The sequence below is a fragment of the Triturus cristatus genome, chromosome 2_2, assembly GCF_964204655.1.
Source record: "Triturus cristatus chromosome 2_2, aTriCri1.1, whole genome shotgun sequence".
NCBI classification, from domain to species: Eukaryota; Metazoa; Chordata; class Amphibia; order Caudata; family Salamandridae; genus Triturus; species Triturus cristatus.
Genome location: NC_140582.1, coordinates 1,193,073,665 through 1,193,090,565, shown reverse-complemented (window position 1 = coordinate 1,193,090,565; position 16,901 = coordinate 1,193,073,665). Strand labels below are relative to the sequence as shown.

The following is a 16,901-nucleotide window of genomic DNA, read 5'->3' as shown; positions in this document are numbered from 1 at the left end:
CCGATTACTCCATGCCGAGAGCTGCGCCGAGATCGACCAGGAGGCTGGTAAGGGTGCTGTAAGCACCGCGCTTCCTATTCCTCGGACCTCTGCTCAGCCCAGGTATTGTGGCCATTCCCTCGTTGTTGTCCTGTTGCTTCGTTGGCGGATTCCCTCTACGGGGTCCATGCGAAGCGACTACCAGTCCTCTCAGTGGGACAAACGTAATCCCAAACCCATGAGTATAATCCCCATTCATTGTGTGGAATCAAAAAGTTCCGGTTCTTCCGACTCCCCTGGGAGCCATGCACCTTAGGCGCCTTTCTCCCGCGTTGGCGAACCGGCAATTCCAAGGTTCATGCGGGGAGAAAAAGGGCGCGATGTGAGTGGTGAGAAACACTCCATTTTCACGATTGGCTGCTTTGTACTTTATTCACACCGACAGTTGATACTATAAGCAGTCGGAAACTTTGTACTTTTGTGCTATTGTGCTATTTGTGCCCATTACGGAATGGGCGTGTTCCAGATGCCTACAGCCAGGGATGTTACCAATTCTTGCAAGGAATACCTCTGTTGATTATGGAATGTCCTGTCCTTTGAACACTGGTTGTTTCTAGACATGTCCCCATAATGCAATGCTGATGTGTGCTCCTATGATTAGTGTGTGATACTTACGATTGGGGGTATTCTGCAGGCACAGAAGTTTACTGTTTTCTTTTGTATCATTCGCAGCAGGGGTTTTGTGAGTGAGCTGGAGGACCGCTCTTCCGCTCCCCTGTATTACTGTGAGACTCTGAGTATATGGTATGTTCTTATCTCAACCCCGATAGCGGGGGGTGCTCCTTGAGGCCCTAGGGTGATGGAACGCTTATATAACGCTTCTTATCTTTGCTCTAGATCTCAGGAAGTGCTTCCCTACGTCTTGTAGGTTCCAGCCAGAGCAGCGCGGTATTTTCCTTTACAGGTAGGGCTCGGGCACTAGGATTGGGAAGGGGTAGGGATAGAGCAGCATGACAGCTAGGGTAGGGGTGTACTGATCTCTTTCTTTCTTTCTCGTTACAGGTCTCCCTCCCCGCTGTCCCCATCCTTTCCTTCCCCCACTGGACCACCTCATAGAGTCTGTGAATATTGTTTCAGACCTTGAGGGTGTCGAGAGGTGGACCCCATAGAGCAACGCACGATCCTGAGGATTCCAGGCCGCGACAGCCCCTGGCCCAAGTGGAAGTGGACCGAAGGTGTCCCCACATCCCCTAGCATCGTGAGGCCTGACCCCCCCTGTTGGTTTAGACTGACTAGCTCCCCAGTCCAAACCTATAGCCTCTTTCCGACCTGACAGATTCTTTACACTAATATTGGACACACAACACTGAAACACACCTCTGCACCTGGACATCCCAGAGCCTCCTGAGGTGACCTGCTGGTGTGGCCTTGGATCTTGCTCGATACTCGCCTTAAGTCAAGGAGATTGGTCCTGTAAGTCGCAGTGAAGTGCCCGAATGCAGTACATGTTTTTCCTCATCGGATAACATTGGGCACCCAACGCTGAAAAGCACCTCTGCACCTGGCCACCCCAGTGCTACCCGAGGTGACCTATTAGTGCTGCCTTGGACCTTGCCCCGTACTTACTTTATTCTCAGGAGATTGGTCCCACAAGTCATTGTGAAGTACCAGTATGCAGTATTTGTTTTTCCTCTACACAATAACATTGCCGCCCACTTTTGAAACCTAAAAGTATTTCTATCTCAAAACGTACTTACCTGATTTTGCGATCTTGGTGCCAAAACTTATATAAAGATAAGAGTTATTTTTATAAATTGAAGTGGATGTCCTTATTGAGTCATGTGTATCAATTTTTGACTGTGTGTGTGTGTGTATTGCAGATGTCCAACACTCCTCTCTGATAAGCCTAAAGCTGCTCAACCACAATAAACGGCCCCAGAAAAGCACCTTGGAATTGCTAGAGCAAGCCCCTGTCCACTTACAAGGGAACTCAAAAGAACAAGGTAGGGAGAAACGAAGTTTTTGGGATGCTGTGGACTCTGCCTCCTTGGAAATTTATGAAAAAACAAAAGGAGTCCACCCTTCATTCATGAAATCTTCACCTAGAGAACAAATAATGTCCTTGCTGTGATTACTAATAATATAGAGAAACAAATAATATCCTTTCAGTAATTGCTAATAATGTTCCCTAATAATGTTCCCAAGAGGGATATAAAGTCTCTTAAGGGAAAAGACAATTTATTTTTAAAATAACCCTCACCCACTAAAAAGTCCTTTGGTGGCATGCTTCATCATCGAGGTCTTCCCGCCCTGCTACAGGACGGGGCGGTCTATGACCAACTGAGACGTGGGAGCATCCTGTAGCTGGTATTGTTAAAAATTGGGATTAGAGAACTATACACTATAATGAGTGAAATACTCTCTGGTCTACATGTTTCAAGCCTTCCCCCTAGGTTTTTCCTTGAGCACAAAAACATTGATCCCTCTAACGGTTTAACCTCAATAGGTGTCCCTGAAAAATTTTCAGGTGTAATGTGCCTTCAAAACATGCACAGATACAATACCCAATCGGTATGACTTCTTCTATGCAATCTTGAAAGATAAAGTAAAAAACATTAGTTATTGTTAATGGTACATTCATTGAATAATGTTATCCTCAAATAGGTGGAAGAAAAACGTGATATATTTTCACTCGTGCACAACTACTCTTATCAATGATCAGTGAGTGTTGTGCTACCCCTTTGATTTTTTAAACAAACTTTGACAGACAGTACATACAACATAAAACACACACTCTATGCGTAGGATCCTGAAGTCTGATGGTAAAGATGTCATGAAAGTAAAACACACAGGAGACTCCGGGGGGTATGCCACTGTAATTCAAAATGGTGCAAAAATAAAGCATAAATAGATAAAAAGGCTTTAGAAAAACGTACATGTTCGTAGCCTAACTAAAGCCCCATGAGCTAATGCACGGAAGGGGAGAGGCGCTTCTAGTCAAACACTGTGGAAAAAAGGCAAGATTCTGAGTAAGAATACTGTGTAAGAATAAAGAGTCAATAGAAGAATAAGTGATACGCTGTTCCTGGTCAGTTAAAACAGAGTCAGTTGAAGGGAATGTAAGATTGCTCGACCATGAATGGTTCAGAGGTGGGAATCCATTTTATTGGAATATAGGTCCCTCACACACCCGGATGGGTGTCATGCTTCATCATCGGGCTGCTTCTTGTCGGGTCGGCGCTGCAATACCCGACGGGCTCCCAATGAGGGGCACTTTGGCGTAGATCTTTTTTCCTAAATTCGTTTGGTGCCGTGAGGGGCCTAGGGAGTGTAGATGACGAAATATGTCGAATAAGTGAGTTAAAACAGGGTTGGGAGTACCAGCAACAACAATTTTAATCAATGGGTCTCTTACCCTGAGTAAAAGAAAAACAAGAGGCGCAAGGCTAAGGTTATGTCTCAGATGAGGTGCTCTTTTGTGTGAATGGTCAACATGTTTCTCGCCTAATCATTAATCTGGGGGCGTTTCGTCAGGACTTAAAGAAATTATGTAATCTATCTACAACAAGGGTAGTGATGTGGTGAAAACTCACACTACTAACCACTCAAACATCTATTTGTGTGAAGTACCTGGTAGTACTGGATCTACCCTAATTGGGCTGTTTTAAATGCCTCATCAATACCCGGCAGGTCATGCATAAGGGACTTCCTCATGTAGTTTGCGCTGTCTGCAACACGACCGGTGACCTACCCGTCGCTGCCGGGACATTTTGCATCAAAGCGAATTGCTCGTTTTGCAGGGGTTCGGCTGTGCCGCATTTACTATTTTTTTTTTTTATAAAGTTGTATATAGCGCGAACATGACCCACGGGGGTATCAGAGCGCTTTACAGTACATAATTCTCACAAGTTATACATACAGTCGGAAATCTCATGTAATACAAAAGAGGTAGACATTGGTGTTTTTTTAGAAGATGGTAAAAGAGGAGATTCTACGTATGTCTGGTGGAAGGTTGTTCCAGATCTTCGGTGCGATACCTGAGTAAGCTCTGCACCCAGTTCTCTTTTTGTGGAAGGATTGAGGTTTTAGTAGTAGTGAGCTTGCGCTTCGCGTATGTCTGCAACCTCCTGACCGCTCTAGCTTTTGCGCTAGATAGCTGGGGGTGTTGCTATTTAGGGCTTTATGTGTCATGCAGGCGATCTTTAGTTGTATTCTCGACTCGTAGGGCAGCCAGTTCAGAGCCTTCGGGGCCGGTGTGATGTAGTTATTTCTTTTTGTTCCGGAGACCAGCCTGGCCGCAGCGTTAAGCGATGCCCTGATCGGTGCTAGCTTGTATTTTGGAAGACCGCAAAGCGTGGTGCTTCCATAGTCCAGTCTTGGTAGTACTAGCGCTTGAACTGCCATTTTTAGATCAGTCTGTGGGAGGAACGGTTTAAGTTTCCTTAAGATACTCATCTGAAAATTGGCTCCCTTGGTGGCATTGTAGATTTGTACCTGCATATTTAAATGTTTGTCAAAGGTGACTCCCAGGGATTTTGCGGAGTCAATGATGTGTGGGGCGCAATCAAAGGAAGTTAGATGCTTCAGCCATAAGTCTATCTTGGGTGTGTGATTGGGGGGGAGATGAGGAGGAACTCAGTTTTCTTGGTATTGAGCATGAGGTGGTTGCCATTGAGCCAGTTTTGGGTATTATGTAGAATGGCGTTGAGGGAAATGAGGTCATCTGGTGAGGAGATTTTCATATATATTTGAGTGTGTCCGCGTATAGGCGATATAGAATGTTTGCGGAGTTCAGCGCATTGGCAAAGGGTTCCATGAGTAGATTAAAAAGGATTGGTGATAGTGCTGATCCCTGTGGAACTCCTAGGGTGACCATGGATGGTTGAGAGACTGATTGCTTCATCTTAATTCTTTGGGTTCTGTTGCTTAGGAAGGAGGTGAACCATTGTAACACTGGACCGGTAAGGCCCATCCTTCGTTCAAGAAGGGCCAGTAGATTGTCGTGTTTAACCGTGTCGAAAGCGGAAGATAGATCAAGGAGTATCAATAAGCACGATTCGTTATGATCTAACATTTTTAAGATGTCATCCATTATATGAGTGAGTGCTGATTCAGTACTGTGACCTTGCCGGAAGCCGGATTGGTGTTTATCTAGGAGGTTGAAGTTCTCGATGTGTTTGCAAAGTTGGATTTGAACACATTTTTCCAATAACTTCGCCAGAGTGGGGATGGTGGATATAGGGTGGTAGTTGTTGAGATCTGTGGAGAGGGAGTTGACTTTCTTTAGTATAGGCGTTACCTGCCCTATTTTAAGGCAGTCAGGTAAGGAACCTTGCCTCAGAGAGGCGTTAACAATTTTTGCCCATAGTGGTAGAATAGAGGTCTTTATCATTTTGAATACAGATGGTGGTAGGGGATCGGATAAATGATTGGCAGGGTTGATCGCTAGCAGGGTGCTATAGATTTCGTAAAAGTCCAATTGGTCGCACACTGCTCTACCTACCAGCGTGTTGCCCCAAAGAATTGTGGTCCCTGAAGTCAGCGTCGGCGGGTACGCCTATGCCCGAGTCTTGAGTGCAAGTAAGTGTAGCGTTAGCCATCCCTGGACACGTGTTTCGAGGTAGTTGCCTTTCGTCAGCAGGGAGTAGGTGAGTGTGTAGGGTTGCTGTGTAGGCTGCTAAAATAAGTGTTCTCAGGTAAAGTACCTCTCGTAGCGCGCAGGTGCGTAACCATGAGCTCGTCAGCTCCACCGGCTCAAGGAGCCTGAATATTAACAAAAGTCCAATTGGTCGCACACTGCTCTACCTACCAGCTTATTGCCCCAAAGAATTGTGGTCCCTGAAGTCAGCGTCGGCGGGTACGCCTATGCCCGAGTCTTGAGTGCAAGTAAGTGTAGCGTTAGCCATCCCTGGACACGTGTTTCGAGGTAGTTGCCTCTCGTCAGCAGGGAGTAGGTGAGTGTGTAGGGTTGCTGTGTAGGCTGCTAAAATAAGTGTTCTCAGGTAAAGTACCTCTCGTAGCGCGCAGGTGCGTAACCATGAGCTCGTCAGCTCCACCGGCTCAAGGAGCCTGAATATTAACAAAAGTCCAATTGGTCGCACACTGCTCTACCTACCAGCGTGTTGCCCCAAAGAATTGTGGTCCCTGAAGTCAGCGTCGGCGGGTACGCCTATGCCCGAGTCTTGAGTGCAAGTAAGTGTAGCGTTAGCCATCCCTGGACACGTGTTTCGAGGTAGTTGCCTCTCGTCAGCAGGGAGTAGGTGAGTGTGTAGGGTTGCTGTGTAGGCTGCTAAAATAAGTGTTCTCAGGTAAAGTACCTCTCGTAGCGCGCAGGAGCGTAACCATGAGCTCGTCAGCTCCACCGGCTCAAGGAGCCTGAATATTAACAAAAGTCCAATTGGTCGCACACTGCTCTACCTACCAGCGTGTTGCCCCAAAGAATTGTGGTCCCTGAAGTCAGCGTCGGCGGGTACGCCTATGCCCGAGTCTTGAGTGCAAGTAAGTGTAGCGTTAGCCATCCCTGGACACGTGTTTCGAGGTAGTTGCCTCTCGTCAGCAGGGAGTAGGTGAGTGTGTAGGGTTGCTGTGTAGGCTGCTAAAATAAGTGTTCTCAGGTAAAGTACCTCTCGTAGCGCGCAGGTGCGTAACCATGAGCTCGTCAGCTCCACCGGCTCAAGGAGCCTGAATATTAACAAATGTCCAATTGGTCGCACACTGCTCTACCTACCAGCGTGTTGCCCCAAAGAATTGTGGTCCCTGAAGTCAGCGTCGGCGGGTACGCCTATGCCCGAGTCTTGAGTGCAAGTAAGTGTAGCATTAGCCATCCCTGGACACGTGTTTCGAGGTAGTTGCCTCTCGTCAGCAGGGAGTAGGTGAGTGTGTAGGGTTGCTGTGTAGGCTGCTAAAATAAGTGTTCTCAGGTAAAGTACCTCTCGTAGCGCGCAGGTGCGTAACCATGAGCTCGTCAGCTCCACCGGCTCAAGGAGCCTGAATCTTAACAAAAGTCCAATTGGTCGCACACTGCTCTACCTACCAGCGTGTTGCCCCAAAGAATTGTGGTCCCTGAAGTCAGCGTCGGCAGGTACGCCTATGCCCGAGTCTTGAGTGCAAGTAAGTGTAGGGTTAGCCATCCCTGGACACGTGTTTCGAGGTAGTTGCCTCTCGTCAGCAGGGAGTAGGTGAGTGTGTAGGGTTGCTGTGTAGGCTGCTAAAATAAGTGTTGTCAGGTAAAGTACCTCTCGTAGCGCGCAGGTGCGTAACCATGAGCTCGTCAGCTCCACCGGCTCAAGGAGCCTGAATATTAACAAAAGTCCAATTGGTCGCACACTGCTCTACCTACCAGTGTGTTGCCCCAAAGAATTGTGGTCCCTGAAGTCAGCGTCGGCGGGTACGCCTATGCCTGAGTCTTGAGTGCAAGTAAGTGTAGCGTTAGCCATCCCTGGACACGTCTTTCGAGGTAGTTGCCTCTCGTCAGCAGGGAGTAGGTGAGTGTGTAGGGTTGCTGTGTAGGCTGCTAAAATAAGTGTTCTCAGGTAAAGTACCTCTCGTAGCACGCAGGTGCGTAACCATGAGCTCGTCAGCTCCACCGGCTCAAGGAGCCTGAATATTAACAAAAGTCCAATTGGTCGCACACTGCTCTACCTATCAGCGTGTTGCCCCAAAGAATTGTGGTCCCTGAAGTCAGCGTCGGCGGGTACGCCTATGCCCGAGTCTTGAGTGCAAGTAAGTGTAGCGTTAGCCATCCCTGGACACGTGTTTCGAGGTAGTTGCCTCTCGTCAGCAGGGAGTAGGTGAGTGTGTAGGGTTGCTGTGTAGGCTGCTAAAATAAGTGTTCTCAGGTAAAGTACCTCTCGTAACGTGCAGGTGCGTAACCATGAGCTCGTCAGCTCCACCGGCTCAAGGAGCCTGAATATTAACAAAAGTCCAATTGGTCGCACACTGCTCTACCTACCAGCGTGTTGCCCCAAAGAATTGTGGTCCCTGAAGTCAGCGTCGGCGGGTACCCCTATGCCCGAGTCTTGAATGCATGTAAGTGTAGCGTTAGCCATCCCTGGACACGTGTTTCGAGGTAGTTGCCTCTCGTCAGCAGGGAGTAGGTGAGTGTGTAGGGTTGCTGTGTAGGCTGCTAAAATAAGTGTTCTCAGGTAAAGTACCTCTCGTAGCGCGCAGGTGCGTAACCATGAGCTCGTCAGCTCCACCGGCTCAAGGAGCCTGAATATTAACAAAAGTCCAATTGGTCGCACACTGCTCTACCTACCAGCGTGTTGCCCCAAAGAATTGTGGTGCCTGAAGTCAGCGTCGGCAGGTACGCCTATGCCCGAGTCTTAAGTGCAAGTAAGTGTAGCGTTAGCCATCCCTGGACACGTGTTTCGAGGTAGTTGCCTCTCGTCAGCAGGGAGTAGGTGAGTGTGTAGGGTTGCTGTGTAGGCTGCTAAAATAAGTGTTCTCAGGTAAAGTACCTCTCGTAGCGCGCAGGTGCGTAACCATGAGCTCGTCAGCTCCACCGGCTCAAGGAGCCTGAATATTAACAAAAGTCCAATTGGTAGCACACTGCTCTACCTACCAGCGTGTTGCCCCAAAGAATTGTGGTCCCTGAAGTCAGCGTCGGCGGGTACGCATATGCCCGAGTCTTGAGTGCAAGTAAGTGTAGTGTTAGCCATCCCTGGACACGTGTTTCGAGGTAGCTGCCTCTCGTCAGCAGGGAGTAAGTGAGTGTGAAGGGTTGCTGTGTAGGCTATAGATTTCGTGTTCAGGGATGGGTGAGAAGGAGTGCCATTTGGCATTGTTTTTTGGAACTTCGATCGGAAAGCTAAAAAGGTCCTTCATCTGTGAGTAAAGAGTAGATTCTTGGTCAGTAGATTGTTGGGGAACATTCTTGGATTGAATGTCATTTTCAATGACTCTAGTCTACTATGTCAAAGCTGCTCTTTCACCCATAATTGGCCTGCCCGTGGATCCGACGAACACTGTTTGGATGAAAAGATCCGGTAAATATACCCAATCATTTTCTCGTCTAGTGCGTGTGTGTATGCGCGAGACCGCTAACCTAGTTAAAGGTTGCCTATACAGGTACTACTTCCTTCATCCATAATATGGTAGTTTCCTGTCTGTTCAAGTGTGTGTGGCCGCGCTGGAGCGTTGACCTGCACAAACTGGCTGCCATATGTGGCATGACTTCCTAGATGGTTATGACGGTCGATAAAGGTTCGAGACCGGGTATTGTATTCGGAAAAATAGGAAATATTGAAATAGCTTTCCCGGCATGGGCTAAAAAACAGGTGTAGTCAAAAATATTTGTAACTACCCCAAGTTTTACTCCGTATGACCCCCTGAGTGATATGACTGGTCGACAGAACAAAGAGGGTTTTAGGTTTGTCCAAATATCCTGCATATTCTGGAGTGTATTTTCAGATGCAGGTGGAAGCAAAAATTTAAATATCAGAAAAAAGTTTGTGTGACAAACACTTAAACGAAAAACTAAGGGTCCCTGTACACATACAGTGGTAGTTTGGAAAATACCATTGTGCAAGGGGATGTTGACAATTGTTTTAATTTTATATATATTTGTTTGTGCCCTTATTAAATTGGCCCCAGGGTATATCATCCTTCAAATCCCCTTGTGTGTGCCAAGGCGGAATACCTAACATTGTTCCTTTTCAAACAGTAGAGACTCCTTATTTACTTGTTCTATCACTGTCCATTGAAGGTCCTGAATCATGTGATTTATTTCCATATAGTGCGAAGACATTTTTGTTGTTGCCTTTCAGCATCTGCCATTACTCCGATGTTCACATTTTCATGTTTTGGGTGTGTGGTCATCCCAAAATAATGGAGATCGCATGGGCAAGTGATCATATAATGACCACATTTTTGGTATTGCAGTTTGAGAAACTACGTTGTTCCCATCCAGAGTTGTCCTTGAACGTTATGTTGTTGCTTCTTTTGATCAGATGCCCCTGAAGTGGTGGAAGGAAGGTGTTTGTTCATCCTCCGTTGTCTTGCGTGGGCTTGTATGAACTACCATATATCACAGGCTTTTACCTCTTCTATGGGAAAACATTGTTTTTGGGAAATGTAGATTGCCACTGTTCAGAACACGCCAATGTTTATTTATTATTTTTGTGGCCTGGTTTAGGCTTGTATTGTATGTTGTATTACAAATTGTAGCAAAGAAAATACCCCGCAAAAGTGGTAGACAAAGCCCCAAAACGTGCCACAAACAACCATAGGGTAGCATTGTCAGAATTGAGATCACCAAAACAAAAAGACCGACCCATTTGTATTACAACATACAATACAAGCTCAACCCAGGTCACAAAAATAATCAATAAACATTGGCGTGTTCTGAACTGTGGCAATCTGAATTTAAAAAGGAGTCTCTACTGTTTGAAAAGGAACAACGTTGGGTATTCCACATCGGCAAACACATGAGGAGATTGAACGATGATATACCCTGGGGCCAATTTAATTAGGCCACAAACAAACCTAGAAAAAAAAAAATTAGTCAACCTCTACCTTGCACGATGGTATTTTGCAATCTATCACTGTATGTGTACAGGGACCCTTAGTTTTTCTATAAAGTGTTTGTTACACAAAATGTTTTCTGATATTTAAATTTTTGCTTCCACCTGCATCTGAAAATACACTCCAGGACATTTGGCCGGACCTGAAACCCGCTTTGTTCTGTCGACCAGTCATATCACTCAAGGGGTCCTACTTGAGTAAAACTTGGCGTTAGTCACAAATATTTTTGACTACACCCGTTTTTTAGCCCATGCTGGCAAAGCTATTTAAATATTTCTTATTTTTCCGAATATAATACCCGGTCTCGAACCTTTATCGACCGTCATAACCATCCAGGAAGTAATGCCAGATATGGCGGCCATTTTGTGCAGGTCAATGCTCTAGTGCGGCCACACACACTCGAACAGACAGGAAACTACCATATTAAGGATGAAGGAAGTAGTACCTGTATAGGCGACCTTTAACTAGGTTAGCGATATAGCGCATACATGCACGCGCTAGACAACGAGGAAGTGATCGGGTTTATTTACCGTATCTTTTCATCCAAACAGTGTTCGTCGGAGCTACGGGCAGGCCAATTGTGGGTGAGAGAGCAGCTTTGATATAGTAAGTGTGGTACAGCAGAACCCCCGCAAAACTAGCAATTCGCTTTGATGCAAAATGTGATTCTTTATTCCTACGCAGTACCATTAACAGTAACTAATATTTACTTTATCTTTTCAGATTGGATAGAAAAATTCATACCGATTAGGTATTGTATTCATGCATGTTTTGAAGGCACATCACACCTGAAAATTTTTCAGGGACACCTATTGAGGTTAAACCGTGAGTGGTTAGAGGGATCAAGTTTTTGGTCCTGAGTAAAAGCCTAGGGGAAGGCTTGAAACATGTAGACCAGAGAGTATTTCACTCATTATAGTGTATAGTTCTTTAACCCCCATTTTTAACAATACCGGCAACAGGAATAATAAAGTGTAGTTTCTTGACCCTTCCACTCTCACAATATCACATAGTATTTAATTCCAAAAAGTGCTCCCACGTCTCTGTCAGTCGTAGCACGCCCCGTCCTAAAGCAGGCCAGAAGAACCCGATGATGAAGCATGCCACCAAAAGACTTTTTGGTGGGTGAGGGTTATATAAAAAATACTTGACGTTTCCCTTAAGCGACTTTACATCCCTCTTAGGAACATTATTAACAATTACTGAAAGGATATTATTTGTTTCTCTATATTATTAGGAATCACTGGAAGGATATTATTTGTTCTCTAGGTGAAGGTTTCACTTATAAGGGAAAACATGGACTCTTTATATAGTATACCAATAAGAACAATACTGTGCAAAGAGTCAGCTTCCTACATTATGAACTGTGAGTACTCCTTAGTTACAATACCCAGAGGGAATTATTAGTCTCAGCCCTCCATGCATATAAATCAGTAGTAGCCTTACTTGTATGTATATACGTACTATATTTCCCCGACACTCCCATGTGTGATTCTCACAAACACCATGCCACTGTCACATTTCATCTTTTGGAGCAGCCTGCTCACGTTACGCTTTACAAGTATATTATGTTAAATTGTACAATCAGCATTTTAATTTTCCAAATTCACAAATGCTTTTTAGGAGAATGTCCATTATTTTCCAACCTTGAACTTGTGTATGTGGTACTCATTACCATTGACAATTGGATGATTCACGCTTGCGTATATTATCGGTTCCTGAGGGACCCATATATGATTAATAATGTAGACTGAGATGAATGGAAACCTTTCAAGATAACACCGTAACATGGTCTGGAATTCCCATGCGATAAGTGTCTCCTTTAAATTCATCCTTCCTTTCAACGGCGCCAAGAACCAGTCATAAAGTTACACTTTCAGTGGCAGAATTTATCGTAATACTTTCTTTCGGGCATCCGCCTTAAAGGATTTCCATCATTAACTCTAATTCTGGCCTGATATCTGTAGGTTTTTTTTTCTGCTGTACTTTGTCACCTTAGCTTTGTTATCTGTCTTGGTGGTACAGTTAACCAAGTTATTATTTTAACCCTTTGCTGTTCTTTATAGATATTTCCTTATTTTTAGGCCTTATGACCACGTTATCTGTGTCAATGAATGTTCTGTGCAGGTTTGTGGTTTCGGGAAACCTGATAGAGAGACATAAAAAGTAAAAGCATTTCGGGAATGTTCAAAGCAAACCAGGGGCCTCATTCAAAAACTGCACTTTTGAGTAAGTTTACTATTTCGGTATTCACAAATGACACTTTTGTAGTAACTTATACTTCTGTACAAATTCTTACATTATTTTTTTTAATTAAAAATATCAAATAATTTATAATTCAGTAGTAAATATTGGCTGGTTTTGCATACTTTTTAACATTAACTTATGTTTATATGTTTCACTGTTTTAAATTTAATTTAACATTATTTCCAATAGGGTTTTATTTCCAGTCCCTAGTTCCAATATTTGAAATAGGAAGGTGTTGCAGTACCTATGGGTGCCACAAAAGTGGAAGTATCTACAATACTGTATTTTGTGACTACAGAAACATAGTAATCTTACTCAAAAGTGTAAATTTACTCAAAAGAGTAAGTTACCTTTGTGAATCAGGCCCTTAGTCTTTATCATCGTTACATTCATTTGCTAGAAATATGATGAATACTTTTGGATTCCCTGTCATTGCTGTAGAGACACGCTAACCATGTTTGACCATTGTAATGTTACGCTTTGAAGATATGCCTGAAAGCCTTTGATCACACTCAAACAAATGTTATGTTAACTCAGTCACATGACAGATCAAATATACTATTTTAATGACCTACACTTTTTTTTCACTCACATGTTTGAGCAATCAATGCAACACTGAAAGGGAACATATATTTCTAATGCGAGTTGTTTGTCACCTAATGTACGTCTCTTACTGAAATCACTTCTATACATAATCATGTTTCCATAAGAGTGTTAAATACTTGTTTTTGGGTCACAGTTGAATCTGTTCGGATGCAGTTAGCAGAAGGCGGCACCTTGTGGTTTCCTGACCTCACTCTTCCAGATTCTCCGTGGATTATTCCAATCTCGCTAGGAGTCCTGAATTTACTCATCGTGGAGGTGATTGTTTTTAAAATCTCATTATGCAGAAGATTGCTTTCAAATTTTGTGCCTCGCGTTCAAGAATATTACCCCTATCTTCATCACAGTCAGGTGTACACAAAACATCCACCTATGTTTGTCTCAGTAACAAGCCCGAGTCAAAAAATGTCAACCCTATCTATGCATCACTCACAGGGCCTGTCCATGGCTCACAAGGAGGTACATCTCCTGTAGAGCTTTTCTATGTATGTTAAATATTCTATACATTGTTTTCCTCAATTGCAAGGTATTTACTTTGTGTTTCTAGGTGGTTTGTAGTGTTGGGGAACTCATTTATTTGACAGTCTAAAGAATTGTACATAGTGTATGACAAGTGGGTAGCGGGCACAGTTGTGAGCAACGTGATAGGCAACAATATGGCATATCACTGTTGCATTTGGTGTACATGTGTTACTGTATATGTGGTGTTCTCTATCGGATGTTTGTGGTGTTTGAGTTAGTACATTTCTGCTGCTTTTGAACTTTAAATCCATTTTGTTCTGACAACTAGCTGTTTCCCATTTTGTAATCAAAAGTATCTTTCTCTACAGATGTTTGCAATAAGAAAAAACGAGCTGTCCAGATTTCAGAAGTATGTTACCAACTTCATCCGTGCAGTCTCTGTAGCTATGATCCCCATCACTGCCATTGTTCCTTCTGTAAGTACCACTGATAGGTCTGTTTGTTGCACTGTCCTTAACATCATTCCATAAATCCCAGTTGAGGCAGCTTATCCACCAAGTGCAACATGTACAACCCTCACACTGAATCGAAAAGGTGCTTATTAATATTTGTTTCTTCTCACATGCCAAATATGTCACATGGACAGTGCGCTGCTTTTAATAGTGTGTTAGAAGTATTCATCATCTCGCGGTACTCTCCAGGACTCCAGCAATGTAGCAGCAGGAGCCAAGGGTCTCTGTTTAGTACAGTTGGTCGATGGCTGAATCTTTGACATCCAGGATCCCGAGTTGGGTCTTGCAGTTGAGCGAGAATAAGGGGAGAAGGGAGGGGGGGTGGGCACAGAAGTAGATTGACTGGGTAGGCTGAATCATTTGGTAATTTATATGCTTGAACGTATGTAGATTGGTCATGGGTTGCTTTGGTGTTTTAGAACTCCAATAGATTTTGATGGATCATCTATACTTGAAGTTGGTCTTAGGGAGTTAATGCAGATGCAACGTGGGTGGGGAAGGGCTGGCTGCAGACGTGTTGGGACACGACACTAAATTAATGTCCTCCAGCAGGGGTGGTTTGTAGGACCTGGTGGCTGCTGTTGACTGAGGGAAGTTTGTTTGTAATGAATGTCGGATTGGGTTGTGCATTTCCTTTTAGATAATGGATATTTATGGATGCCATGTGATGCCATGTTGGGAAGATATCTTTGTTTTAGTGTAGAGTTTCTTTGATCACATTAGTCCTTTCTGAGACTTGTTATTTTGGTTCCTTCCCATTCAACCTACTGGCACACTAGACTTGAAGACAGCGACTTGTAAAAGGAATGATTAGGACTAGATAAGAGGTGTCTTAATAGCGTGGAGGCATATACAGATGTGATGGTCCTGAAGTTGCCAGAAAGTGTGGTAAAACTGTGGGCTCCATGTTGTGGATAACTAAAAGGTGGTGGGATCTCTCAGGCCTAAGTAGCTGGTGTTTCAGGTGTCCAGTTAGGAGAGTTTGAGCGGCTGGGTAATGGACCCAAAGTGGCCTGGTGGAAGGAGTGATTTCAAATCTGCTGCTATGAAGCAACAAATTGCCAATGTCATTGTGCGATATTACTTAGATAAGTCCTACCCCATGCTGTTACCAAGCAAAATCTTCCATCTGCTTTTTCAGCATGAGTCATTTTAAGAAGCGACCAGCCAGAGGCCAAGCTTAGACTTTTTAACCAATTAGCTTGCAGAGTGCAGTATTGATGCATTTATTTTGGTGAGGCCTGAACTGCTCTATAAAATCACGAGGTCGCTATTATTTGAGAAAAGTGCCAAGTAGACAAGCTTCTTAATGTGTGTTTGTGAGCTCTCTTGCTGTTGTGTTTGTTTGACTGTTGCATCTTTCTTTTTGTTAAAGGAATACAAAGCAGATTTTGTACTCAATATATTTTTTCAGAGAAATGGCTTCTGTTACAATTCTTCTCTCTTCTCTCCTTCTAGTCTATGGCGTTGTACTGGTTTTCCTCCAGTTGGGTGGGGTTAGCACACAATCTCCTTCTCCTCTCTCCAAGACTGCGCCATGCATGCCGGATTCCCAGCACCAAGCCGGACTCGGACACTCCATACCAAGATATTGCAACTGCTTTGTACACAAAATATTTTTTAAAGAAATGATTCCTTCACCAAAGTTAAGCAACTTAAACGTTCTAATAAACAATATCTAGTCATGTATTCATCGGGATACCACTGTTGGCGAATTATGTGGACTCCAAATTTAAAATAATTTGTGGTGCACTAGAATTACTATGTTTCACCTACATTTTCTTTTTTATATCTAGGACAAGTGATTAAAGAATGTCATAATTCAATTTAAATACCTTAAGTCATTGCTGCAGATCCCCCTTTAAATGTAATAATCAAATTTGATTCTGTTCCTTTTTTTGATTTAGTCCAGAATTATGTGAAATATTTAGTTTTCATAGCACGCTTATTTTTTCGATATGCAAAAATACAGTTGTATTGACTATACCAGAAAGTACTGTGTAAACTGTCCTTTTAGCAAAAGATAGGACAAATGAAAGTAGCAGACTCCCACAATTCAATTTTGAAAGGACCAGACACTAAATCAAATTTGTGTCTGGATTAGGACTATAAAGGTGGGAGCGCAAGTCCCACACCTTATTCAGCGGCACTGTTCAATTGGATAGAAGATCACCAAGACTTCTAGTTGCTGGAACCAGCACTAGGGACCAAGGTCTGCTAGCCTCCCTGCTGTGCGGGTGGGTGGGGGATGGGCTTCATTCATACAGTGAAGTCTACAGGCCCAGAGTCTGGAGCAGCAGCTTTCTTCCTGGCTGCCGAGACTAGTGACGCTGTGAGGAGGACAGCACCTGGAAGAAGCGAAACCCAGAGGGGAGTGAATTGTGAGACACCAGCTCCAGTTGAAACTGCTGCACGAACTAAGTTGGCGACTATCCTATGCCAGATGGGGGCCACCGTGAAGTAAGGGCCATCGACCTTTCGCAGAGCCAGCCAGCCCGCAGAGATACGCCCAGTTCCTCCTGCACTTTTCAGGCTGTCACTGGGTTGAGTAAGACTGACGCTGGCAGGCTTGTT

General features: G+C 44.2%; 2 protein-coding genes across 3 annotated transcripts in view; one reads left to right on the top strand and one right to left on the bottom strand.

Annotated features, from left to right (window-relative positions):
• The window catches only part of LOC146863366 (cytochrome c oxidase assembly protein COX18, mitochondrial-like), a 29,689-nt gene extending 13,539 nt beyond the window's left edge, over positions 1 to 16,150 (top strand). Inside the window, exons 2-4 of the mRNA XM_085643361.1 lie at positions 13,490 to 13,611; positions 14,184 to 14,291; positions 15,786 to 16,150. Of these exons, the coding sequence (XP_085499487.1) occupies positions 13,490 to 13,611; positions 14,184 to 14,291; positions 15,786 to 15,959 (404 nt within the window). The 3' untranslated portion in view covers positions 15,960 to 16,150. The remainder of the gene's footprint in view (positions 1 to 13,489; positions 13,612 to 14,183; positions 14,292 to 15,785) is intronic.
• LOC146863365 (zinc finger BED domain-containing protein 6-like) overlaps positions 1 to 16,901 on the bottom strand; it is a 223,956-nt gene that overhangs the window by 88,650 nt on the left and 118,405 nt on the right. The gene's annotated exons all lie outside the window — the stretch shown is intronic.